Here is a 27124-nt window from a genome sequence, read left to right as displayed (position 1 = left end):
TGGTCTATGAATGAATTATTTGCAGGAGGAATGCATCTTTTTGCAGCTAACAACAACAGCTGTGCTAGTCTATGTGGGGTTAGGGGGCCCCCTCACTCTCCAGTCAATAGGACCAGTAAGCATTGGGCTGGACCCTCTGAAATGATGAGGCCAAGCATAGTTAATGTGGTCTTCCGGACTACCATCCAGAACGACAATGCGGGTGCCTGACCAGGATATAAATAGATAGAGTGCCCAACTCGCTACACTTCTTGAGCAATAATCACCCCGGCTGCACTGTGGCTCCAGGACGTGCTAAATACAGGATGTACTGCAGTAACTCACCAAGCTTAGTTTAGCAGCACTTCTCAGACCTGTCACCTCTACCAGTAGGTACATAACACCAGAAACATCATGGGAACACTACCAGCTCCAAGTTTCATTGCAAGTCACACATCATCCTGACTTGGGCATATATTGCTGCTCCCCCTCCATTGTTATGTCAAAATCCTGGAAAGGCCTACCAAACATTATGTGGGACCATGATAACCACAATGACCTAATCAATTCAAGAAGAGGGCCCACCACCACTTTAAAAGGGAATAGGCAGTATACCCATGTCCCAAGAACTTGGAGATGCAGCTATGCAAATCTTGGGATTGTTAGTTAGGGATCTTGACCATACCATCTGGAACAGGTAGGGCACTCAGGGGTAGGTTATTCCATCTGATCAGTTGATACATGTGTTAGCTTGGGGAGAGGTTTCATTTGTAAAGGCTGCCGAGTTTCTGGGTAACTTGCATGCCCAGGCATCTTTTGTTAGTCGCCGATCATTAAAAGTAGTAGGGCTCCCAAAAGCACATGGGACATCCTGCATGAGGGATATAACACCCACTTTAGGGTACTTGATGTGTGCCCCCAAATTCAAATGTCCTATGGTCTTTAATGATGCTGCTTCCAAACCCATATCTGCAGTGCCTACCAGTGTCTACCTGATAGAAGGACTACAGATCTGCACTAAGAGAATCGGTAAGCAATCAGTGCAGGCAGTTCTACAGAAATTTCTTTTCTAAGGTGTTATTTAAGGGCTATAATATAATAATTTATACATATACACATGTACAAATATCTACATTCTGTCAGTGATTGGAGTTAATGGGGCTGCCAAACTGTTAATGTGAAATGTACAACAATACGCAGACTGTAAAATGAATCAAGCTGCTTATTGTCTATTCTGCCTTTTCTCCAACATGCATGCCTGTAGCTTACTGACTCAGTCCTCAACTGTGGCCAAACTATTTCTAAAATTGGATGTGTTTCTTTTTCAAAATTGTATTTTGCACTAGCTTGTGCATTAATGTGAATTTTCCACCTACTGTCAATTCAGACAACTCTGTGCTGTGCCCTTGCAGATAACAGAAAGAAGAGACTTTCAGCTCTCTCGTTAGAGCTCGATCTGCTCCCAGGTCCAAGAGGTGAAACAGCAGTACAGTGTTCCACCTAAACCTCTCTGCCTATTACAACTCTGTTTGGGGTCCTTTGAACGTCAAGCTTCTACAGATTTTCCATAATTACTGCTGTATCATAACTATTTAAATGCTCACAATACTTTTGCTGTCTAATAGCTCACTGGGTAAATGCACCATTTGGTGCTATCTAGGTTTGATCCTTGCCATGTTGACATAGCTGATTTCGCTACGGCAGCAGAGGTGATGCTAAAATATATCTTGGTGCCTCCGGGCTAGGACAAAAGAAAGGGAGAATGTGGGATTAATTTAGCGCATTTCACGTCCTCAGGATGTCCCTGGGTGCTTCACGGTTCAAGGAATACTTTTGAAACATTGACAGGTTACTACTGTAATATAGGCAAACATGGCAGCCAATATGCACAGAGCAAGATCCCACAAACAGTGATTAGATTCATGATCAGCTAATCTGTTTTGGTGCTGTGGCTTGAGGGATAGGTGTTAGCTCAGACACTGGCCAATCTCAAATAGTGCTTCGGGATCTTTTACGTCTACCTGAGAGGAAAGACGAATTGCTATAATGCATCCTCTGAAAAATGACACTTCCCACAACGCAGCAATCCCTCACTCCTGCACTGAATTAGCCTAGATTTTGTGCTCAAGTCTCTGGAGTGGGGCTGAAACCCACAAACTTCTGACTCAAAGATGATAGCTCTATCTCTAAGCCAAGGTCAACGAATCAGACAGCGTACTCATTCACAGACTGACTCATTCTGAACTGACCACTGTGAATACATGGATAGATTCATACTGAATTGACCACTGTAAATTGGGCCCTCCTATGATTTCTCTTCCTCAACTTTTCAGGTGACCTGGGAAGAAACTACAAATTCACCCTGCAGCAGAAATCATCAGGGTGACCCCCACATTCTATCTTTCCATGTGTAACTTATTAGTTACTCTAGGAGCTGGAGGCGACTGTAAACTGGACAGATGTTTTATTAAACTGGTTGGGTAGAAGCACATAATATGAAGAGATTAGACAACAAGGCACATTTTTCAAGCATGGCAGAAAGCCACCAAAAATTTCTCACAAAAGCACAAGATCTCATAGCACAGCTGGGTGTTCTGTAACACAGACCTTTTTTTTTACTGTTTTGCCCAGTAACCTCTCGAGCTTTCACTCAGTGAATTACCAACAACAAGGAGTAATCCACAGCTGAGTTAAGCAGGGACCAAGACAGAAACACATCCTTCCATGTAATGGAATATAATGCATGTGGCAAGACCGGAATTCAAGGGTTTATGTTACTACATGTACTTGGGAGTGACATTTGACCTCTGCTTTAAAACTAAATCAGAGTGGCTCAAACTGTTTTAAGGCATTAGTTCCTTCTTTAGCGAGCTCAGTGATGTCCCAGAATTTGGAAGTTAATAGAACTTACCGGCAATATTGATACTTTCGGGAAGTTGTGAAGCGTCTCCCATTCTCTCGTTAGGTATTCCAGTGTCCCAACGAAAACAATGTGCTTCAGTTCATGATAATGGAAATTGCTGGCTCGTAAAGGCATGACTAAGTTGCGTAAACCAACCAAAGCAGAGTTCATATCCCCAAATATACACACGACCACATGCCCACTTAAAACGGTCATGGCAGCTTCACTCCGGGTCTAGGAAAAGAGAGATCATTGTTAATGACAAACACACAAGCTCATTCAGGTGTGTAAATTAACCCAAAAGAATTAAATGGCAGCACGCCAAATATGACCAGCCTGAGCTTTGCTCCGAACAGATGTAAGAGGCTGGTTGTTTTACCTTCTTTTAAAACGAGAAAGACATAATCAAGAGCAGCTGGAAACCGAGCTGTTTCCTCTGGCAGGAGGGTTGGTAACCAGAGGACACACATTTAAGGGAATTGACAAAAGAACCAGAGGTGAGATGAAGAGAATTCTGTTTTCTGCAGTGAGTTATGATGATCTGGAATGCACAGCCTGAAAGAGTCTTGGAAGCAGATTCAATAAAAACATCCAAAAGGGGAAAGAGCAAGACAGTGAAATTAATTGGATAGCTTGAAGCACAATGGGCTGAATAGCCTCCTCCTGTGTTGTAAAACTCTTTAATTCTAAGCCGCTGCAACTTGCGTAGGTGCTGAGAAGGAAAACAAGTTCATGGCTGGGAAGTCAGTTAAACCCAATGTAAAACAGGGCAGTAGCATGATGACGGCTGAAAAATCTAGGCCTGCACTTCTTCAGAGAGATAAATTCACTAGCAATCCTCGAGCTGTTATCATTATTTTCATCTTCATGCTGCTAAGTGTCCTTTGTAGACTTCAGAGTCCGCCTGTTTCTGTCATATAGCATCTGCAAAGCTGATTTGCTATTAATTTCCAAAGATGAGTGTTATTAAATTGGAGAAATGTAGGGAGCTGTATACTGCTGTTAACTGACAGTGCATTTTTAACAGACTGAAACATTCTAAATTGAGACAGAAATGCCAATGGAGCTACCACAGGGTTAATCAAATCACACAAAGCTGATCCTGCCAGCTCCATTATTACCAGTATGTTGTCCTAATGAAAATAGTGAAAGTTCTCCTGACATTAATTATCACTTGTATCTTTTTGACAAATGAAGTTTAATGGTTCAGGCTTAATGCAAAGGATGGGCCTGAGACTGGAGCTGATCTTATCTGGACAGTTTCATGGAAATGAGGCAAACATAAGAATGGCTGAATTCAAGCTTGAATACCTTCAGTATTTAAGTAATGGGAGTTTTGAAAAAGCATGTTAAATGTAAGTTTCCACTCTAATCTGGTATGACATTTATTACAGGGTGTTATGGTATCTTCAGGACTTGAGTGAGGTTTAGCGGATTTTAGTATAGGATATGAAGTAAAGACAGAGAGACAAGGACTGCAGCAGCTGAACACAAAGGCTTCTCTTTTTATTCTGTTTTAGTTTCACTTTCCCTTTTCTGGCATGTGTGTTCTACAGCAGCCTCGAGTACACAATGCAATTGCAATTTCAAAACACTACAACAATACAGCTGTGAGCCCAGCACAAACAAACTACTTTTCCCTCTCCAGCTCATGCAGCCTATCGCCCATGTTCAGCACCCCTGGAGATTTACAGCTGGCTGCATGGATCTGAAGTAGCAAAAATGGCCTTATTGACACTTCAGTTGCCAGTGAATTTGCTAAGACTGTCATTTTTAAAAAATTCATCATACACAGAGCCTTGGAGCTTAATATTTAAAGTAAATGCAATAGTCCCTCACAAAACTAAATAGATTGAGAGCCAAAACAACCCTAGGAATTTACTACTTTAGCCCTGTTAAAAAGGATTTTCAAAATGGTGCCTAATTTGAGGCTCTCTTATCCTGGGCTGCCAGCTTCCAGCATCCAGAGCCAACTCTATGCGAGACTGAAATAAAAACGAAGTGTTGGAAATACTCAGCAGGTCTGGCAGCATCTGTACTGATGCTGCCAGACCTGCTGAGTATTTCCAGCACTTTCTGTTTTTATTTCAGATTTGCAGCATCTGCAGTATTTTGCTTTTATTCTACGTTAAACTGGTTGATTACAGGGCAAGCCCGTGAAAAACAGCGAATAGGGGTCAACTAAAGCTAAGGTTCCCTCTCGTAGGAACATAGGAGAAGGAAGAGGCCATTCAGCCCCCTCAAGCCTGCTCTGCCATTCAATTAGATGATGGCTTATCTTCTACCTCAAAGCCACTTTTCCACGCTATCCCCATATCCCTTGATGTCATTAATATCTAGGTATCTATTGATTTGTGTCTTAAACATGCTCAATTATTGAGCTCCCACAGCCCTCTGGGGTAGAGAATTCCAAAGACTCACTCACCCTCTGAGTGAAGAAATTCCTTCTTATCTCAGTCTTAAATGGCCTACCCCTTATTCTGAGACCATGTCCCCTGGTTCTAGACTCACCAGCGAGGGGTAACATCCTAGGTATTTCCACCCTGTCACGTGTGTAAGATTTTTGTAAGTCTCAATGAGATCACACATCATTCTTCAAAACTCTAGAGAATACAGGCCCAGTTTCCGCAATCTCTCCCCATAAGACAATCGCACCATCCCAGGGATTAGTCTGGTGAACCGCCGTTGCACTGAGGAGACCAAAACTGTACACAATGCTCCAGGTGCGGTCTCACCAAGGATCTATACAATTGCAGCAAGGCCTCTTTACTCCTGGACCCAAAACACCTTGCAATGAAGGCCAGCATACCATCTGCCTTCCTAATTGCTTGCTGCACCTGCATACTAGCTTTTAGTGACTCATGAACAAGGACACCCAGGTCCCTTTGAACATCAACACTTCCAAACCACTCACCATTTAGGAAATACTCTCTGCCTTTCCATTTTTTCTTCACACTTATTCACATTATGGCTGGAATTTTTCCCTCGGCCGACGGGAGCTGTCCACCGACTAAACAGTCGGTGGCGATCCCGCTTCCGCCTGGCCTGGGGATCTGGACCACATTTTGCGGTCCACAGGCCTTTAATAGGTCTGAGGCGGGACTTCTGCCTCATTGAGGCTAATGGAGCTGTCGGCAAATCAGCAGGCCACCGGGAGCGGTAGCCACTGCTGGGACTGCAACCCAGCCATCGGAAAGAAGATTCTGCAGAAGGGTCACTGACCTGAAACATTAACTCTGCTTCTCTCTCCACAGATGCTGCCAAACCTGCTGAGTTTTTCCAGCACTTTGTTTTTATTTCAGACTTCCAGCATCCACAGTATTTTGCTTTTATTATATTGGAAAGATGATGTTGGGGAGTCCCGGAATGGTTAAGTTTTTGGTGCCTCGCCGGGGGTGATCAGTCAGGCCCCGGCGAGGTAAGGGTGGTCGATTGCGGGGGGTTGGGGGCGTGTTGGGGGTGGGTGGGGCAGTGGGGGCGGCCCTCTGTCGGGCACAGGGTGCCTGATCATGAGCACCCCCTCTCCCCCACCCCAGGCCATCAGAAAGCTGCCTGCTTTTGTCAGGCAGCTTCTCTCCGGACTGGGCTGCCCAACCAGCCACAGGTAAAATCCCCACGGCGGCGAGCAGAGGCCCTTAAGTGGCCATGTGAGGGCCTCGATTCGCCTGGGGCGAGCAGGCCGTTTTTCGCCACCGCTGCCCTGCGTAAAGTGGCAGCGGAGGTGAAAGCGGGTTGGGAAGGGCCCCCTGAACCTCCCATTCCATTTTACACTACCCCCACACCCCCACCCCTTCCCCCCCCCCGCCCACTACCTTCCCGCTCTTTGGCAGGGCGTAAAATTCCGGCCTATATTCCATCTGCCATGTTCGTGTCCGTTCACTTAGCCTGTCCAAAGTCCCCTTGAAGGCTCCTTGCATCTTCCTCACAATTTACTATCCCACCTACATTTGGTCTCCACATTCAAATCATTGTGAACAGCTGTGACCCCAGCATTGACCCTTGTGGTATCCCACAAGTAACAGCCTGCTACCTTGCGAATGACCCGTTTATCCCTACTCTCTATTTTCTGTCTGTTAGCCAATTCTCGATCCATATCAGTATATTACCCCCAATCCCATGTGCTCTAATTCTGTTGACTAACCTCCTGTGTGGGACCTTATAAAAAGCCTTCTGAAAATCCAAATACACCACATCCCCTGGTTCTCCTTTATCTATGCTACAACTAACATCCTCAAAAAACACCAACAGGTTTGTCAAACATGACTGCGCTTTCATAAATCCATGTTGACTCTGCTCAATCATATTATTTTCCAAGTGTCTAGTTATCACATCCTTTATAATAGATTCTAACACTTTCCCTACTACTGACAGGTCTGTAGTTTCCCATTTTCTCTCTCCCTCCTTTCTTAAATAGTGAGGTTACATTTGCTACTTTCCAGTCTGCAGGAACCTTTCCAGAATCTATAGAATTTTGAAAGATAACCACCATCCACTATCTCTATAGCCACCTCGTTCAACACTCCGGGATGTAGCTCACCTGGTCCAGGGGATTTATCAACCTTCACTCCAGTTAATTTTTCGACGACTACCTCTTTATTAATACTAATTTCTTTCAATTCCTCATTTTCACAAGTCCCTTGGTTCCCTAGCATTTCTGGGAGATTTTCTGTATCTTCCTCGATTCCAATATCTTATTGTTCAGCTCCTGTTCCAAGTAGTTACTTAAAGAAAAATATTTTTAACCTGAAACAGCAATAATATGCCGCAATGGTAATAGAGGGAGAAGCACACAGACAGCCAGAAAATCCTGGGCCCAGAGTCTTTCAACCTGAACTGGTAAAAGAAATCCCCAATGGTAAGCAAGTGACAACTGTAAGTGCAAGTTATGTTTTGGCTCTCTTTATACACCGTGTCACTGAAATGTATAAAATTCTTCGAGGATTTGGCAGGGTAGATGCTGAGAGGTTGCTTACCCAGCTGGAGAGTCTCAAACTAGGGGTCATCCATTTAGGATCAAGATGAGGAGAAATTTCTTCACTCAAAGGGTTGTGAACCTTTGGAATTCTCTACCTCAGAGGGCTGTGAATACTCAGTCATGATGGAGATCGATAGATTTTTGGACACTAAGGGGAATTGAGGGATATTGGGATAGGATGGTAAAGTGGAATTGAGGTAAATGATCAGCTATGATAGTATTAAATTGTGGGGCAGGCTTGAGAGGCTAGATAACTTCCACCTGCTCCTTTTTTTTTATGTTCTAGAGATCACTAATCCTCAGGGACTAAAGCTGTTTTAACGTAAACATGGTGTTTGTTTGTTAAAATGCAACTTCCTTGAGCAACACTGTTACTATCATCTACATTCTGCAGCGTTACCTAATGATTTTGCCTGGTAACTTATGAATAAAATTATTTGCTGTAACTATTCGCTTCTGTTCCCCACAACACCTAACAATTAAATGCACAAGAGAATCCCAACACTTAGATAATAATGTTAACAAACAAGTCACTGGTGTTAGCCACAAAAAGTTCACTGCATGCAACAGCTCATCCCCTTAGGTCCTTTTAATTCAATTGATTGATCAATCTCTAGGATGGAAGCCTCCAATCTTCATCCTCCGAGAGGGTGAGTGGAAAATGCACAAATTGGCACAGTGCCCAGCTGACAGAGACCAGCAAACTCCAGGTTCATTCCCTTGTTTGGGTTAAGTGAGCTATCTCAGTCAGGCAGCAGAGGGTGCAACACAAATTTATGGCAGCATTCCAGTGCCCAGGGGAGAAAAATAATTGCCTATTTTAGTTTACATGGGTTAATGCCTCCGCTAAAAGTGCAGGCAAAAGAACGTCAGGTGATTGCATTGGCCACTTGTCCATTGACAACAGTCATTTCTGGGCCCTGAATTTACACAAAAAATACAGGCATGGAGACTTCACATGAGGCTGGGATCAGGCTTGTAACAGTCCCCATGGTTGAACAGCCTGCTGATAGTCATTGTCCAAGCTCAGTAACATAACCACCTGCATCAGGCATTGCAGGTGCAGTGCAACCCCTGACTGCAGCCCAGCAAAAATTGTTGCCTTCAGAGAAAGAGAGCAAAGGAGAAAAAAAAACAAGCATTTTGAATGACAAGTAATTGTGATAACAAAAGGCTGTAGATAAATATAAATAAAGTACAGAATTGTGTCCCTATTCACTACAAAGCCATAATTTACTTCTTACTTTGTCCTATTCAGCAAAGTATCATCAGAAAATCATTTTTAAAACAATTTGTGAGAGATTACACGCTGTATAGTGAGTAAAGAATCAGTGCTCAAAGGGACAACAGAAATCCAATAAAGAGATTAACGGTCGGGTATCAACAACATAACAGCAGTGAACAGTTTGCTACCATTGTTCAGCTCATGACACTTAGGCCATTCTGTTTATATTTCAGGCTGCATTACCTTCTCTGACGTCACACATCACCTGCAATAGCAGTAAGATCCCCTGATATCATTACTTTCATATTAACTTATTGAATATTTATAACTATTATTCATTTGTCCTTTCTGTTTATGTTCATGATAACATTGTAACACTGGTGCATCAGTAAGTAGCATCTACTGAACAAGGCCAACACCATCTGTAGCATTTCAATCCTCATCTATGCACTGGTGAATACCAATGGGTAAGGAAGGTAAGGAAGAAATAAAGAAATAGGTTTAAAAATGATGGCTCAACACATATGACAACACATTGCAGCCTACTGGGGGTTTGTAAACCACCTCAGGTGTGTCTGACCAACCAGGATCTCCACTACACCAACTCCAAGTGTCCCTGAATAACCAGTGACCTCTGGCAGCAGCCTGCCGCTGCGGGAATGCTCTGTGATCGCCATTTTCAACACTGCTGATTTTTCCCAACGATTTTTGCGTGGAAACTCCACGTCAAGAGTGCAAATCGGGAAATTGTCCGTGATGGACAGCAAGTCATTGGCCGGGAGTGTGTCACTTCCTGAAATGTGCGCTGGGAGCATCCAGGGTGGAATTTTTACCTGTAAGAGCTTTGTGTCGTTTTGATGTGCTGAATTATGGGGAGAGAAGGGAAAAGAATGAAACAAATGGTTTCATTGGCATTCCTGTGTCAATTTGATTGTAAACATTTCAACGTTATTCTTACGCTTAGAAGTTTCTTCAAACATATTTAAACAATATAATTGTTTTAGTTATAGTAAACAATACAAAAACATTACTAGTAACATGTGTTGATAGACAGTGCCTTCTCTGGGTTTTCTCCTACATGGAGAATCATTTGACTGTTCCAGAATGTGGAGGAAGCCATAAGGGGCACTCGGAGCAGGGAAGTACTGGAACGGAATGATAACATAACTGCAAGAATTCATTATTTGCAGATGAGAACACATCAGTATTATAAAGTGTGTCACGGCTGACAGTGAGACAGAATAAATATCTCCACTTGTGAGACCGCTCAGAACCCACTTGTGATTTCACCATTTGCAAGCTGGATTCACTCGTTGAGACATTTATCATATCACATGGCTGACCAGGAGATATTCTACGTACCCGTTCAGGTCTGCTAGGGGGCGAAAGCATGGAGCTAGTTTCATTGCAAATCTTTGTATGTTGGGTACACTGCTACCCTATGACTGTTGCTCTTTCTCTGCATCAGGACTGCCTGTCAAACAGGCTTTGAAGCTGGTCTCTGAAGAAATCAGATCTCCAGCAGAGACAGTGCAGGTTAGCATGTATTTCAAAGCAGGACTGCCACATTACGGTAAATCAGCACAGTGATTTTACAAATGAGAAGTGGCATTTATGCAATCAATGAATGCAACATCATTTTGAGGACTGGCTGCTGATAGGCAACCAGGCATCTAAATGCAGAAATACACACCTCTGATTGTTGGTCTGATTGCAATTAAATAGCAAGTTTACAGTTCTAATTGTATTTACATGGGTGAAATATTCCAGGGGCTGTCTACAACTAGCCGAGTCCTGTTAATATCAGAATAAATGACCCATGCCCAACTCAAAATGCTTCAGTGTCTCAAACTGAGTGCGGTCACCGCTGTTAGCAAGCCAAGGACTAGTTCCCAATGAAGCAGAATCTGATTCATCATTCTGATAAGTCAGTGAAAATCAGCAAACAATGGGTTTGGTCAGAAGACAGTGGAACTTAATGAGGTTCAGGGCTGTTGGTGGCAGTTTGTAAAACAACATGTCACTTTTGCTCGTACAAGACATTGAAAAGCTCAGCATATATGACTGTCAGAGTCCATAAAATATCGGTTGCAGGTAATTGGAGAGTCATGTCACCTTGTGCCACCCAAGGTCACTGCCAGTTTGTGATACCCACCAGAATGACCTTTTCCATTTCTTTGGCTGGACACCAGTGAAACATCCCAGTGGAATCGTATTTCTTCACACTGGCGTCCATTTCCTCTATCTGATCATTTCCTGGAATTGACAAGGGGTCGTGTCTGCAGAGACAAGAGAATCAAGACAAGGAGTTGTCTATTAGCCTGACACCTCGCTCGATCTGCTTCGACCAGTTGACAAGTTACTGGCGGCCAGGAACACATTTAGTGAACAGGAGTTGTTTAATTTACAATCCCATTACTGCAGTACTTATTCCAGCCACCACCCCACCCCCACCCTCCCTGCCCCCGCCCCACCAAAAAATGATCAAAAGGCAGACATTAACTGCTGCAATGAGGTGAAATACATAGAGACAGAGCCTCATGCTGGCTGAGTGGCATGAAGATGAAAAGCCAATTACAGGCTTTTACCGCATACAACTTCCGATGCTGTTCTCTGTGCAATAAAAGCTTTAACAGGGTACACTTGATATATTTTAGCAATTTTGCCCCCATCATATTTTGCTTTTTTGAAAACTGGAAGCCATTAAAGTTTCAGAGGATGTCAGCTCAGAGCAGATTGATTAATTTACATCTACATTGCGAGCAGATGATTTTTCTCCTGAAGAACACTGAGTATAAAAGTGGTCCTCAGCAACTGCCACCTGGCTATCAACGCCTGCACTTCTAACATTTCACTGCATTCTGCACATCCATCATTCTCCAGCAGCTGTCATCCCAAGTCTCTGTCTTGAATAGTCAGCAATAGAGCTTTAAAAATCCCTTTTCATCCTGACCTAGCTGAAACTCTACCAGAATCCTCATTACTTCAAATTCCACCACTTATGAGGTAATTACACCTGCGGCATATCTTTTTTTCAACCTACATAAGTTGCACTGAAGAAATGCTCACAAAATTTTCAATGCACACAGCAACCCTGCTCAGTCATTTCAAACTCTAAATCATTTGAGAAATAAATCAGCACACATTTTTGAGAGAATTAGATTATTTTCAATCCTAAAGCTGTAAATTTCAAAATTCCAGTAACATATTTATTAATATATGAAACATTCTGCAAATGATGGAATATATATTTATATGTGTGCAAGAAGGCTTCAACAATTCTGCCTCTTAAAAAGAAACTGAAGATTCAATAAATAAAAAAAGAACTGGCTGCTTAACCCTTTCACCTAGAGAGGCACACACTGCGAGTCCCTTCTTGACCCTGGAATTGTTGTGTATAATGTACTGTTTGTACCGCAGGCCTCTCCTGTGTAATGCTGTGTTCAGTGCTGATAGCTCCCCTGTGTAATGCGATGCTTTATGTAACCTAGTCTGAGGTGAGCGCTGCAGAAATCTGAGAACACTTACTGCATGCAATTAATTAGACGGTGGGTTAAAGCACATTCGCAGAAGTACAGGGACAAGACAGTCCATCACAGCTTCAATGAGTTAAAAACTAAAACTAAGAGACAAATTTCAATTACCCTGCAAGGAATTAAATTAACTTTCTTTGAAAGCATTTTGACAGTCACCTACAAATAAATAATCAAGCCTGCTTCCTACTATATTTAATATTTGCATTTTTTCTCCGTATATTTTTAGTGCCCCTTAGTTGCTTACTAATAAATATCTGTTACTGGAAATGGTGTCCTGTAGCAAGCCAAGAATGTGTTGTCAAATTTGCTACTGGTAAGGGCCTGTTTGGAACACTGCATCCAACCATGCAGCTCAACGACAAGTAGAAATTGTGGGTAATGTACTATGAGCACACACTAACCAAGCTGCCTCACAAGCAACAGCCAGGAGCAAAACCACAAATCCCATCCTGTAATGTTGCTAGGGATAGATTTTCTGCAGATCCGACAAAATATTGCTTCTCATTTGGCATTTCAGTCATGTCTGCTCGAAACCTCGCATGTTTATTTAATTTCCTCCCTCGTTTTCTGCGTTCCACACACTCAGTCCTTCACAATCATCATGACAAAACATTTGTCTATTAAAATGTTCATCGCCTAGATGCAGGCAGTCAGTGCAGGTGCTAATAACTGCAAAACCATTTAGTGATTTTACACCATGGCTGAATATTTCATGACGCTCTGTGTGTTTCACGATTTAGTCAATGGACCTCTGTCACTTCAATCTTTGCTGACTGCCTTGACTGGCTCAATAAAGCTCCGCCAAGATAGCTATCTTTCACCAACTGTCACTCAATGCAGACTGTCACTGGCAAACTCTTGTTGAACGCTGCTACTCACAGGGAATAACTACGACATTTGTTACACCATAATGCTCTGTTCTGATGGATTTGAACAAATGCGTGGTGATTAATAGACCCAACATTCACCAACTACAATTAGAACCAAGTATCCAATGACCCTCTGAAATCCAACAGAACGGTATTAATTTCATGTAAAGAATGTCAGACTGGCACTCGTTAGAACTTGTTATACTGAAGGCTCAAACAGTTCTGTGCTTGGTGTTCAAGCTGCGTTTAGCAATTCCAATGTGATGCTGACTAGACAGCACTAGCAGGGGATGACTATTCTCGCTCAGTCCCACTCCACCAGGCAATGAAAGCAGGCTGCTCTTTGAAATTTTCCGTTCCCATCATGCAAACTGACAAAGGCATGCTTTTCAAAACCCACATCCAAACTGTTGATCATTACTTATTTACAAAGGCCTTGAGGCATGTGTGCCTGCAAAAACCATATCTGATACAATACATACCAGCTTATTCACCCTTGTGCAATAAGTATCCCTTAGGCTGACTTAAACCGCCACTTAATATTGCCCATAAAATGTACCTTGTAATTCCAAAATATGTAATATTTAAGGTATAATATATCTGCAGGAAAAGGATTTCTGAAGGCTTCAGTGACTCTGCTTTCAGTAATTCTATGTTTTGCTGAGGGCTATGAGTTGAAAAAGCTGCACCAAACATAGATGACCTGTCATTTCACTACCCGAGGGCCACCTATATAAAGGAGTACCCTACAGCAGCAAAACTTCGGCACAGCTTTGAAGCATTTGAGAACAGCAGAACTTGCTCTCCAGAATTATTACTGCATGCAGATCAAAAGAGTCAATGCATATTTTACATGGTAAACAGGGACCTTCTGCTCATCTGTGAAATGTTTGGAGTTTCAGTAAACCTGAAGCAATTCTCATGAAATATCGTTTCATATTCCAAGTAGATGAAGCTGTTTACTTGTCGAACATTGTATGCACTTTAATCCCTGACATAGGAGTGGCACAGTACCCATCACAATCCTCCTTCTACCTTACCCCACCAATTATTAGCTTTTGTTTTTGTCCTCTAAGTCAAAATCAATTAATGCCAAATTAATGTAAATGGACAAGATAAAAGGAATGTAAAAAATTTGGGTTCATTTCTCATTGTGACGCCACATCTCACATATGGCCTGAAGTACAGAAAACAGGACTCGAAGGGCTTCGCGCAAACGGTGAACAGCCTGAGGCAAAGAAACCGTATGAATCCCTCTGATTGGTTACTGCTGTCATTAGTGCCATTGCTGTTTAAGAAGTACATGCGGACAGGCTGAGGTGACAGCTGAGACTTTAAAGGCTGCGTTTTCTCTAACAGCTTTTCCTACCCGCTTTCATGACAGAAATTTTTCAGCTCTATCATTAACTGCTGACAGGCTGACAGAATAAATACTTCAGCCTTTAAGGATTTCTCTCTTGCTCGCTCACTCGTTCCCTCTCTCTTTCTCTTTAGACACAAGAGTTCTTTAAGCTGTCTTACCTCATCAGTTTGGGTGAACTGTTGGGTGAATTTCGCATACCTCCATTTCGCTGCTTTTTTTTGGGCGACAGGGCTGATGGGTTTTCATCTTGAACTGCAAACATATGGAAGATGGGAGATTAGGAGCCATTTTAAGCCCAATATGAAATGGAAATGAAATATTTAAAAAAATTAAACAGAAAGTGACTCATTATGAAAGTTAAAGGTCCCCACTACAGGCAACTAACAAGACTTCAGAATAAAAGAGTAGCTTGGGAAAAGTATTAATCAAAATGAGTCTAAAACCCCATATATCACAACTAGGGCTATGTATTATTCAATATTATTCAGACTATGGCACTGTAAGGACAGTAAAACAGATAATTAAAGGAAAATTTAAAGTAATGCACATATAAACAGAACAGAAAGGAAAGCTCTGATTGGAAGCAGCCTAAATTTGGGTGGTTAGGAATACAAGCCGTCACCTGCCCACTCCAAAAACACATGCGGTATAGACTTAATATACGTAATGTGCTACAATAATTTATTAAAGAATAAATCAAATCACTCGGGTTAAAGACGGTATCATTCTGAGCATGGAGTTTTCACAAATGGGCTCCTGTGTTCAATCAGCAGTGGCCAAAAGAACTACATGTGTGCAACTTGCAGGGCTGGGCAAAGCAAACAGGGTGGGAGAATATGCATCCCTCTGCCTTTCAAACAACGGCCGTTAAAAAAGGTAGACAAAGTTGAACTGAAGTATTTAATCCATTATGGCAACGCTATTAATTATGTTTGTCCAATTAAACAGTATGTGAATGCTCTGAAAGTGTTAAAACCCACACAACATTCTGTCTGTATATCTTGGCTGTCATTCTGTTCGAGGGGTTTTAAATGCATTTAGGCAAATAGTAAATTTTCAGTTACTTTATCATCTGACACCTTATTTACATATTCATTGAATCACTGGAATTCAATTGGAATCTTTAAAGCAGGTACAGAGTTAAGATGTTGCTGTGTTCTGCACAATCTGTAGTTTTAGTTTTGTTAAGGTAAGAATTAATGCTTTATATGCACACTGGGGCTACGGTGTGAATTCAGCAACTCGTGAGGACTGTAAATAGGATTATCAACAGACAATGGAAACCTGCTACTGATGAGGAATCTTGTAGAATGACAAGTCAGTAAAGGGCAGTTGGATCAGAGGATTGGGAAGAGAAGTGTACAGGTAGAGGAAGGTAAGGCAGCCATTTCCAATGATTTGAGTCACTGAGAGTATGGGAAATAAGCTTCTGTGGGAAATGGCAGCATAACATTACGATTTTTGGGTTTGTAGCAGGTGCCTTTTCATTTACCATTTGCTACATGCCATTAACCCTATGAGTTTGTGCAGAAGCACTGCACTTAATATAGCAGGAGCACAGACAGAATCCATGATGAGAATACTGCCTCAGCCTCAATACTGAACCAAATGATAACAGCAACAACAAAAGAAGATATTTCTCTCTAAAGTACACCATTGGAATAAATTGAGACATTACAACTGCTCCAATATTTTTGACACAATTGAAAATGCTGGCAGATTCTATGGGAGAGCTCAATTTCACTGCTGCTGTCAGACTATGACGAACACATCAACAAGCATTGGACAGCACTGTCTAGAACACAATTAGCAAGATATTAGATTCTAGTATAATATTCTCCTTTAAAAAAAAATCCTTGCAAAGGCCTGTTCTAGAGGGCTGCAGCAGTGACGACAGCATTAGTTGAAAAGAAAATAATTCATGGGCTGTTAAATCAGGGTGGACTGAGATATTGGCTGGTTTGAAACGTTAAAGAGCAGGGTTTTGGCTCAGGAATTTGCAAACATTTTCTGGAATATGTTTGGTCAAACTTCAAACTGTTATTACTGGCAAGTGATAAGATGACACAGTCCCCCAGACAGTGATCCACAAAAACTGGAAAAAGCACATTCTTTACCTTTAAAGCTGCAATATATTACTGTGAAACCACACAGTATTTTCATTCCTCATTTACAATGTAATTTTATTACTTATTTGAACATTCATTTCTTTACCACTAAATCAGCACAGACAGATGGTTTTGAAAATGTAGGCTTTGTCCATTTGCGTTCCCTATAAACAGGGGCACATACAATAGTGGATGTGTACCTGTAGGTGTATGGAGCAGTTACAGCAACTGCACAATATAATATGTAGCTGCTGATAATTCTGCACGATATATAGGAAAAAAGACATAATCAGTGACAAAGCACATCCAAATAGCTGTTTGTTGGGTTTATGCATACTATTCTGAAAATGACACTCAACATTTCTGCTCATTATAGCTTGGGTAAATTCAATATACTGCACGATTCTATCCAAATCCCAAAGCCTAGCATCACTTCAAAATACAGCAAGCTTTAATCTCTCAAACTCCGCAAATGGCTGCTTTTATTAAGAAGAGTTCTTTTCGTAAGTGTGCGCTTGTACCTTGAAAGTTTATTTTATAAATACTTGAAGTATTTATTTGGGCTTGTTTAAAGACTGCTATGAAACACAAACTCAGCTCAGATCAGACAATAAAAGGATCACTTCTGGAAGGACCATACTCCTGTCACCACTTGGCAGATTTTCTGTGTGTTTTTTTTAAGTAATGTTTAAAAGAAGAAAAAGGCACCCCAAACTACACTGTCATGCACAGTTGCCACAGCACTGGTTGCGAATGCAGACAAGCGCAACCTATGAAGGTCACTGAAAGCAGAGCAGATGGGCTGGTATTTTATGGGCAAGCTTAGTGCCCGCTGTAACCTACACTGGACAGCTCTTCTCTGTTCCCTCATATTCAGTAGACCTCAGCATCTGAGTGAAGGGTCGCTGGGCAAGTAGCGGCCTCCTTTGTGGCTATTAACAAGCAGCACTGATACAGCCCCTTCTGTAGCAGGTGCAGGCTTCGGCAATACCACATGATCTGTGGAATTGTGGGCTTTAAATTACTCACTTAGCAAACCTGTTTTAGCTTCATCCTTTACTGACAAGAAAGAAAGAGATGCATTAACAACAAATTGCAACTAAGCATCTGCATTGTCAGAAGTTATTTTTGGTAACATTTTACAACTACTTTTCTCCCTGTTTAGTTAAAAAACTTAAATCAAATTTCACTGGCAAGTCTAGGCTGACTAACAGATATAATCAGATATTGCAGTGATACCAATAGTTACCAGCCAATAGAGAGGCAAAACTAATAATCCCCAATAGGGTAAGAGTCAAGCAAACTGTACATTGCACCTGTGCTTGTAGTTCATTATCTGGGATGCTGGCAAGTCAGTCAGAAGCAATCTGCGTTAGTACAAATTGTACAGATTAACAACACACTACCTTACGACTGCATTGTGGGGTCTTAGTGCTTATAATTGAATTGATAGCAACAACTTATACATCTGCTCCTTAGACAATCTTTTAACAACCTGAACAATACGATGTATTCCACAGACATAGTGTCAGAACAGAGACCAACCAAAAAGTAGGTTTCCCCAATTCTATTGCTAAGGTAATTTGTCATTAAACGAGAAATCAAATCATACTTAGAAAGAAATCCATGCATTTACCTACCTCCTCTCATCACTCTGATATTCTTCTATTGTTTGAAAATTTTTCAGTCTCCCCGCTCCATGCCCTGATTGAGAGGCTGAGTTCTACCAATAGTGATCTTGATCCATATATTAAGAGGCATCACAGAGCAGCTGGAAATTTCAGGACTCACATGCTTTTTTTTTTATCCTGCCATCCATTTGGGAAGTGCCTAGCCTCCATTCACCACTTGTATCCCAGCACAGCTAAGGCAGGGAACGCAGTGTGTGGGAAAAGCCAAGGTCCAGCCCCATTTCCTACTGTTCTGTGGCACAGCCTACTGAAGATCAAAGTGATGTGCCACCAGGAAACCAGACCCTTTATTCATTAATTATACACCAGTGCAGCCTTCTCTCTTGCTACATTCTTAACACTAAAGAATTAACACCTCCACCTGCAGAATGGGCAACTGAGCAGCAGCCTAATTTCCCAGTGATAAGCCGAGTTATGATGCCTCTGATTTGCTAGTTGGAATTGTATTTTGCAATCTCATGCTCTCCACAATGGGCCTCCACTTTGAAAATGATAACTAGTACTGAGCTGCAAACTCTGCAATCTATACTCTGTCCTGACACTGCATCATTATGGGCTCAATTTCTGCAGGACAGCGGGAGAAACCCCAGAGTTGGAACTAGGTAGTGCTCTCTTTTAATACTGGCACCACTGCAAACAGATCTAATTCTAGAGCCAAGGAGCTGAATTTTCAAAACAGGGTTGGGAACCCAATGCCTGGATGATTACAGGGTCCCGACACTGCGCCTGAGCTGCGTGACTAATGCGACGTGATCTTCAAATGTTAATATCCTAATTGGGCAGAAGACAAGCTCGACGCCGAGCATCTGCAGGAGAGGGAAGCTGCCTGCAGAGCGCGAGTGGCAAGGGCAGGCGGCAGCCATGATGAGGCCTGCCGCTGCCGTGCCGACGAGAGCAGGCAGCTCCAATGGATGGCGAGCGGCATAAAGAGGTGAGGCAGCACTTCCAGAATTTACAAAATGTCCTGCACTTGACCCAGCGCCAGATCCCCATGGGCCCAAAACATTTCATCGTGCAGCAATGAAGTTTGACCCCTGCCTGCTGTGAGCCCAACAGACGTGCACCAGACTAATCGGGCCTCCCAGAACCGTAATTGAAAATTACAATATGGATCCCCACCCCGCCCCCTTAACGAGCTCCTTCAAAAACTTAATGGGCCTTTAATTGGAGGCGAGCAGCTTTCCTGTTCCCTTCCCCTGCCCTCACATTGAAAGTTGTGGACTGTCCCAGGGATGCTGGGTTCTGGAGACAACCTCCGGGACCGCAATTTTCAAATCATGTTCACACCAGGTCCCGACCCCACAGCCCTTTGAAAATCCAGCCCAAGGTTTCAGTCACAAAGCTCCTCCCAAATCCCCCACCCCCACTCTATCCCACCTCCCATAACAAATGGCCGATGGTGTTGAGAATACAGAGGCCAATAAATTAACTATTGAAAAGAAAATGTCTCCGTCCATTAGATAATTTTAGGTGATATTAATAAATAGTGACATCAATTACAGTTCGATCGATGCCAAATCTTAAGGTGCTTTTCCTACATTCTAACGCAGTATAATAACAGGGCCTAAGTGGAGATAATATGTGACTGTCACCCACACTTCATCAGTGTGGGCAATAACTGTAATAAACAGCGCCCTGTGAACAATCGCAAATTATTTAGGTTAATTTAATATTTGGAAAAGTGCTGGAGAGAGTGACAATATTATAAATAAATATTTATAGCAAACATGCTTTTACATATTTAATCACAAGCATCTCCCTGTGAATGACTTGTTAAAAATAATTAGATTGCAGTATTTATCATTTCCCATTAATGACTTTGCAACTTTGATTTATAAGGCATTGAGGATCTTAGAAAACTTGGATCACATCCTTACAATAGATTTGGATTCTGAACCAAGCATCCAAACCTGAGGAAGTGTAATGTGTTTTAGATTTCACCTGTTACTGGGTAATTAGACAGGGTTAATTCATTTCATCTGGTCATTATTATAAATCTTATTGAACTGATTGCCAAGTATCAGAAAATGTCAGAATAACTTATTGAGCTCATTTCACTTTTAATATAAGCCAATGGCATTTTTGAAAAATATTGCTCTTCCACATTAATGAGAACACTTCCTGAAATCTTTGGACGACAACAGCAAAATCCCCAAACTAGCTTAGAGCAATCCATGGAGGTTGATTCTAATGTCAGCTGCTGCTTAGATTCAAACCCCTGCACCGATAACTCCTGGATTCATCTGCGTATTGTCAAACATGTACAGCATTAGTTTGAGAATTCGCAGGGTGGCAGTTTCACTGAGGATCCAGAATGATCCAGACGGCTGCTGTCTATTCACGCGTGGTGAGGCAAATGATGAGTTTGCCGTGCATTTTTTCCCAGTTATGCAATGACTGGTTAGCAATTGAAAAGATAAGGTATGAGAAAATATTTGTATTTTTAAAAAATCTGCAACCATGTTTCTTCAGCCTCATTATTTATATTTCCCAACATGGCCAATTTTGGAGTTTAAAGGTCTTTGTCTCATCACCGGTAAAGGGAAAGATGTAAAACATTCCTAGAGAATGTTTCTCTGGAGAGTCAGCTACAATCATTCAGATGTTGGGCTTTATAGATGTTGTAGATGAACTGCTGCATCTCTATGTGTACTGTGAAATCAAAACTGGTCACACCCTGGTGTAGCATTCAAATCAGTTGGCTATCTATCAGTTATATTCCTTTTGCAAAATCTAGAGGATTAGCAACTTTAACATAAAGAGGCTCGAGAAAGCGCCTCTCCTATTAGTGGGATACATTGAAACCTTTGATACTCTACTTAGAGTCAAGTGCTGCAGAATTTTCTTGTTACCTGTGTAAATAGGAGGTAAGGAAATAAACATCCTATTTATTCTAATGTCAAAGAGTGTGAGCGTGTGTGAACATGCGTGAGTGTGTGGGCATGTGCGTGTGTGTGTAAATGCAGGGCTTGCTGATACCTTAAGTAGTAGCACCACCTGCTGTTTATTACATTCATCTAATAGTCTGCACCATCTGCCACACTCGACCATCTATTGCTTTAAGTTAAAATGAAAAACAGTTATAAGGTATGGTGGTGATGGTTACATTTGACACATTAAGGCAGTGCGCAGCATTATTACTAAGGGAAACAGCTACATTTAATTAGTTACAAAATTTTTAAAAAGCATACTTTTATACTAAAAAGTACAGTGCAATAAAAATTTGAACAATTAATACTCAAATATTCAATTATGCTTTTTCACAAGGATTGTCTCTTTAGTATGCATCTAATGCCCTGTCCCTAGAACATAGTCTTGTGAAATCTGGATGAAGCTTTCTAAATGATAGTGAACATTATAGACAGTACCCATATTTGGACCTACTGAGCAGTATTCAAATATACCATAGTCCCTGTCACAGCACGTTTTTAGTTCAAGCACCACATTATTGCTCTCACACTACAGCAAAGCAGAACAGTAAGAAACCACACTTAGCTTTTAACGTAGCAATAAAGAGGCACATGCTATTGAAACAGCAAACAAACAGTAGTGAGTAAAGGCTGCAATCCAAACTTAGGTCCCGATCATGTTCATGAAACCATGTGAATGCTGCCCTCCTTGTGGTTTTAATGACACCATTAAAAGCATTCGCTCCACCTGCAGGATTGTGGCTTTCTCCCAGGCACCGATGAAACTGTCTGGAATCTATTCCAGCTTCATTCAAAGATCATTTTTAGAACCTTTAAGACTACGCTGCTTGTGTAATATGTTTGGAGAATGAGCAGACTGGAAATCAGGATGGAGCAGGGGGAAGTGACAGAGGATGGCTCAGCAGGCATTTCAAATACATCCAGCAATTATTTTTGATCAATGGGCAGAACAGCACTTGAAGACTTGCCACAAGCAGCAGCTCAAAGGAGCCAGAGCTTTGCTGACGGTGCTGGCATCTGCACTTGGAGATTCGGCAAAAAGGAGCTGCTGATATACTCTTCCTCTACATATTTCATTTACAGCTTCCCCCCATTTGTCCAATTGCTCCTTACAATTATACAGGAGTAGCTGAATCGTAACAACCAAGGTGGTCCCAGGTCCAAACCCCAGTCTGTGTCATGTTATCTAATTTCAGGCAGGTGGGGAACCCAACCACTCTGGGTTAGAGAGGCACAAATTGGGCTTGGTTTCCATTGTTGATTACTATCCAGTCACCCCTGTTGGGGACGCTACGTTTAGAAGTTGATTTGAAAACAGGACTGAGATTGTTTCCCACTCGCATGCGAATAGTCCCCGTCAAGACTCATATAAATAATAACCACTCGAACAAAACACCACTGGGTGACCAGCACCTATGTAACCACACTGTATTTGGAATCAACACCTTAAAGACATGGGGAAAAAAAACAATCTAATTTAAAGGCCAGTACTTCAGCTAAAGAGCCTAGATATCTGACCTTATTTGTGTTGACTCAGGCACAAGCCAGTGATATAAATGAACAGGCTGAAGATCCAAAAGATCAATATCAGCCATTTCGTCTGAACGAATCTTGATTATGGCTGATCCTGATATCGCTGAAGTCTAATTGACAAAGAGGCTGCAAAGAAAACAACTAAAATAGGTAATCACTGCACTCCGACTAAAAGGATAAATTTAAAGAAATGGAACAAACCATAGACAAGAAAGGCAGGTGGGTTAAGGGGAGAACACGTGGAAAAAGAAATCAAACGAGAGGCAAAATGTAAAGGGATAAACTAATTGTTGACAAACCAATAACTTACTTGAGCTGATATATCCATTATAGCCATATTTTGCTGAAGACAATGCAAAAAAAAATGACAGGTTAAGAGATGTAGAAAACAAGAATCATGTTTCATGAAAGGTCAATGAGAAGCACAGGAAAAAAAATCAATACAGGTGATACTGATAATGCACTCCTCTTAGTGCCTCCCCATATATGTTGCCATTTATACTGCTTTTTGTACCTGTCTCTGTATACAAACTAATTCTTAAACCAAGTCATCACTGATGCATAATGGGTGACATTCCAATCAACAAATTCTCCAATACCAACAAAGATGTCCTGAAAATGACACTTGCTGCATATCCTACAGTAACTATCAAGGGTCCTCAAGCCATTACAAACACCCTTCAACTTGATTTGTACCATTGGGGAGAATTGCCAAGGTGCTACCAATCTCTATTAAGCTCATTGTAAAGTTTGGATGTGTTTCCATGTCCTCTCCTTTGCCCCACACCATATTAATACCAACAGAAGGAACAGGGCATATGATTATGGGCAGCAGACATGCCACCTTCTAAAGTCAAATCAAACTGTGCTGTCGCACCAGAGCATTCCTGTTATCTTACAGTCTGAATCAGAGAGACTGCTGGGAAAATTCCTTGAAAGTAGAACTTAGAGCAAGGAAGGGATATAGTGAAGAGGAGAAAAATACATTTTTCGGGGGGTTGGGGGGGGGGGGGGAGGGAGTTCTACGGTGAAGCACTAGGCTGGTTTTTTTTAAACAGACAGGAAAGAATTCTGATGGAAAATGAGTTCAATCCCAATTATGCTGAGAGAATAGCATTGCTGAATTAACAAAGTAAAGGGATAAACTAATTGTTTACAAAACAATGACTTACTTGAGTTGATATATCTGACAGAAAGCACCACAGAGTTCTTTGGCAATATAAGTAGTTTTTGCTTTTCTGCGTGGTGTTCTATTCTAGAGATAATGTTAGCAGAAGAACTGCCTCACTAAAATTATTGAATTCAATGCTGACAAGTGTGATTGTTAACTGCATCTAGATAGCCTGGGCAGAACTCTGTTTCTAATGCAGGCTGACTTGAGGGAAGGGAACAGATGATGAAATTTGCTTTGAGCCTGCTCTGGATGAAGGTTTGTGCTTCTCCATAAAAGCTTTTGTTTTATTCACAAAAGGTCACTCTTTGGGCTGAAGGCAGGACTGTGACAGAAATGTTCCCGGGAAACAGTTCTTGCCTTGGCATCTGTCGCTTGGAATAGTCCGGAGCGAAAGGGCTCTGAAAAATAACTGCCGAGCATCTGTCTTGCACAAAAAATGTTGCAAGAAGAATCCGCTGCCTGGTGGTAAGAAACTGTCAGGGTGAGTTTCATGACAACCAGCAACACTCAGAAAATGAAAATGCAAACATAATTTCCATGTCACCACATATAAACCCTCCATTGAATTCACAGCAGAAGATGCAGACAGCATCATTTCCAGCCTGTCCACATCACAACAAACCACTCACTGTTTAGTTTCCAGTGACCCTGGTAAGAAACACTGTAGTAACAAGCCCACGCTAACAAATGCCTTTAGCAATAGAAATTCTTGACCTCTCTCCTTAAAGCTCCAGTCTCTCTTCCAGTTGGCCTACACAGGTTGTCTCTTAAATGTCACTTTGATGTAATGACCCCTTTAAAATGTGTGCATGGCACTAAGAATAGGTTTGCAGCACATAGAAAGAAAAATAACACTGTTTCCCATGGTTTAAGTGTATTGATAATTGGTGTATCATATGGATAACAAACAGTGCAAAATAGCTTGAAACTGCTTTGATCTACTGTTACTGACAAATAGATGCACACATTAACAGACTCAAAGGTCCCCTCCAAGTGATACCCCATTCTGACTTGCTAACATATGGAATTCCCTACTAAACAACTATCATGGTGAAGACGAGTTCAAGGTGACCGATCACGATCTACGACTATAGGATGGGCAACAAATGCGGCCTTGCCAAAGTTACTCATGTCCTGAAAATAAGCAAAATCACAAGGTAGGTTCAGACAAAAAAAAGGGCCCTTTGGCTCAGCAATTTCATCCTTCCAGACAGCCTCTTCCCATTACAGAATCTATCAGCTGCTTAACAGAAGCTAGAAAGCTGGTGTGCCCTCAGATATACTTCCCAGCAAACCTATTCCAACTTTGTATGAGAATTACTTGCTGTCAGTTCTCCTAAATCTAACCCCTACAAGCTTGAACCTGTAGCTTTATGTCATGGTGCTTTGATGTGTATAACATGGAAATGTAAGAACCAGATCAACCAACTCATGCTTCTTGCATAAGAAAAGCAAGAGTTTGAAGTTGAGTTCTTGGGATCATTGTAGAATGGAACAAATTAGAGCAACAAGTAGAGGGGTTACAGCATTTAATCACCACATATCCTATAAGGTTTTCCTGTTTGCTTGCAGGTCACAATGTGCCCCCAGGATTAAAAAATTAAAGTTGAGTATATGATCTTAATACTCATACTCACATAGCACATGAGTGTGAACTTTAACCTTTTTATGCATTTATTGGTAAAATGGTAGAACAAAAAGCAGAGTGTGGGAGTCCTTTTTGATCATTGTGACTGCTTTTCTTCCTTGATTGCTGAATATTGGTAGATGTTTGTTAAGTAAACATACACAGTAGTTTCACCTGTATTATGTGAGTGTCTTCTACTAAAATCAGGTTGATGAAACAGTGTTGCTGTAGCCACATCTGTGACTAGTCAGCACTTTTTAAAAATTGGGCAATGCGGCTTTAAAAGGTTTACTAAGATGATCGGAGGACAGGATGAGGTTTCTGTAGCTGACACTACCTCTGATGCTGTACCCTGTTGATATGTGCTGACATGTTGGTATGTTTGTACCTCTGCAATATCATATATTCTGCCACCTGCCAAATATTTTGCACGGTTGACAAAATAATGAGTTGCTCTCCATGGACCAGTAACATTTCTACAGTTTAACTTATTCAGAGTTCAGTGGCATAATTGTGTTGATGAATGCACCTTTAGCTTGTACTAATGCAAAAGCATTTACATCAATCATTCCAACAGGAATTACTGTGTAGCTAAAAGATAGAAAGACTGTACTGTGTGACTACGCTCCTGCTCATCCATTTCCCAATAGCCTCCCTCATTTCCAATCTGGTATAAAATAATGGAATGAGTCAATTATGATTTTAATCTGCTACTAAACTAATTCATATTCCTTTGAGGGCAAGATTTGTTAATGGTGTACTGCTAAAGCAACAGTACCATCCAACAAATCATCTAAATGTCAGCATCATTAAAAAAGTACTGTGCAACTATGAAAATTGTCAACTGGTTGGAATAAAATAGCACACTGCCCTTCTACCTGCGGGTCAAAGGATCAAGTCCAACCTAAGCTGCCGGGACGCAAGCTTACCTTCTCTGATGTTTCTAAGGGTTCTTCATGAAATGATCTTGGACAATCTCAACCAAGTTCCCTTTGGGAGTGGGCCCATAACTACAAAAATTGACAATTTGGGCACTAATGGGCCAACTCATCGAATATAGGATATGATGACATTACACTGGAGAAGTGAATGTTCTTCTAATTCTGGGCCAGAGTTCTAGTCACTAAGACATAAACAAGAAGTTAGAGCCCTTGCAGTACTGCAGAAAAAAGCCATGAGACAGATTCCCTCCTTGCTGCCAATTGAATTATA

At 41.5% G+C, this 27124-nt stretch overlaps 1 protein-coding gene across 6 annotated transcripts in view; it reads right to left on the bottom strand.

Annotated features, from left to right (window-relative positions):
• kcnma1a (potassium large conductance calcium-activated channel, subfamily M, alpha member 1a) overlaps nucleotides 1-27124 on the bottom strand; it is a 787618-nt gene that overhangs the window by 93909 nt on the left and 666585 nt on the right. For all 6 annotated transcript variants that reach the window (XM_068020590.1, XM_068020585.1, XM_068020588.1 and 3 more), the window contains 3 exons: nucleotides 15008-15101; nucleotides 11237-11360; nucleotides 2891-3115 (listed from right to left, as the gene is read on the bottom strand). In XM_068020590.1, coding sequence (XP_067876691.1) covers nucleotides 2891-3115; nucleotides 11237-11360; nucleotides 15008-15101 — 443 coding nt within the window. The remainder of the gene's footprint in view (nucleotides 1-2890; nucleotides 3116-11236; nucleotides 11361-15007; nucleotides 15102-27124) is intronic.

This window comes from Heterodontus francisci, chromosome 42 (genome assembly GCF_036365525.1).
Source record: "Heterodontus francisci isolate sHetFra1 chromosome 42, sHetFra1.hap1, whole genome shotgun sequence".
NCBI classification, from domain to species: Eukaryota; Metazoa; Chordata; class Chondrichthyes; order Heterodontiformes; family Heterodontidae; genus Heterodontus; species Heterodontus francisci.
The sequence above is the reverse complement of the archived record's forward strand: the minus strand, read 5'-3'. Positions and strand labels throughout refer to the sequence as shown.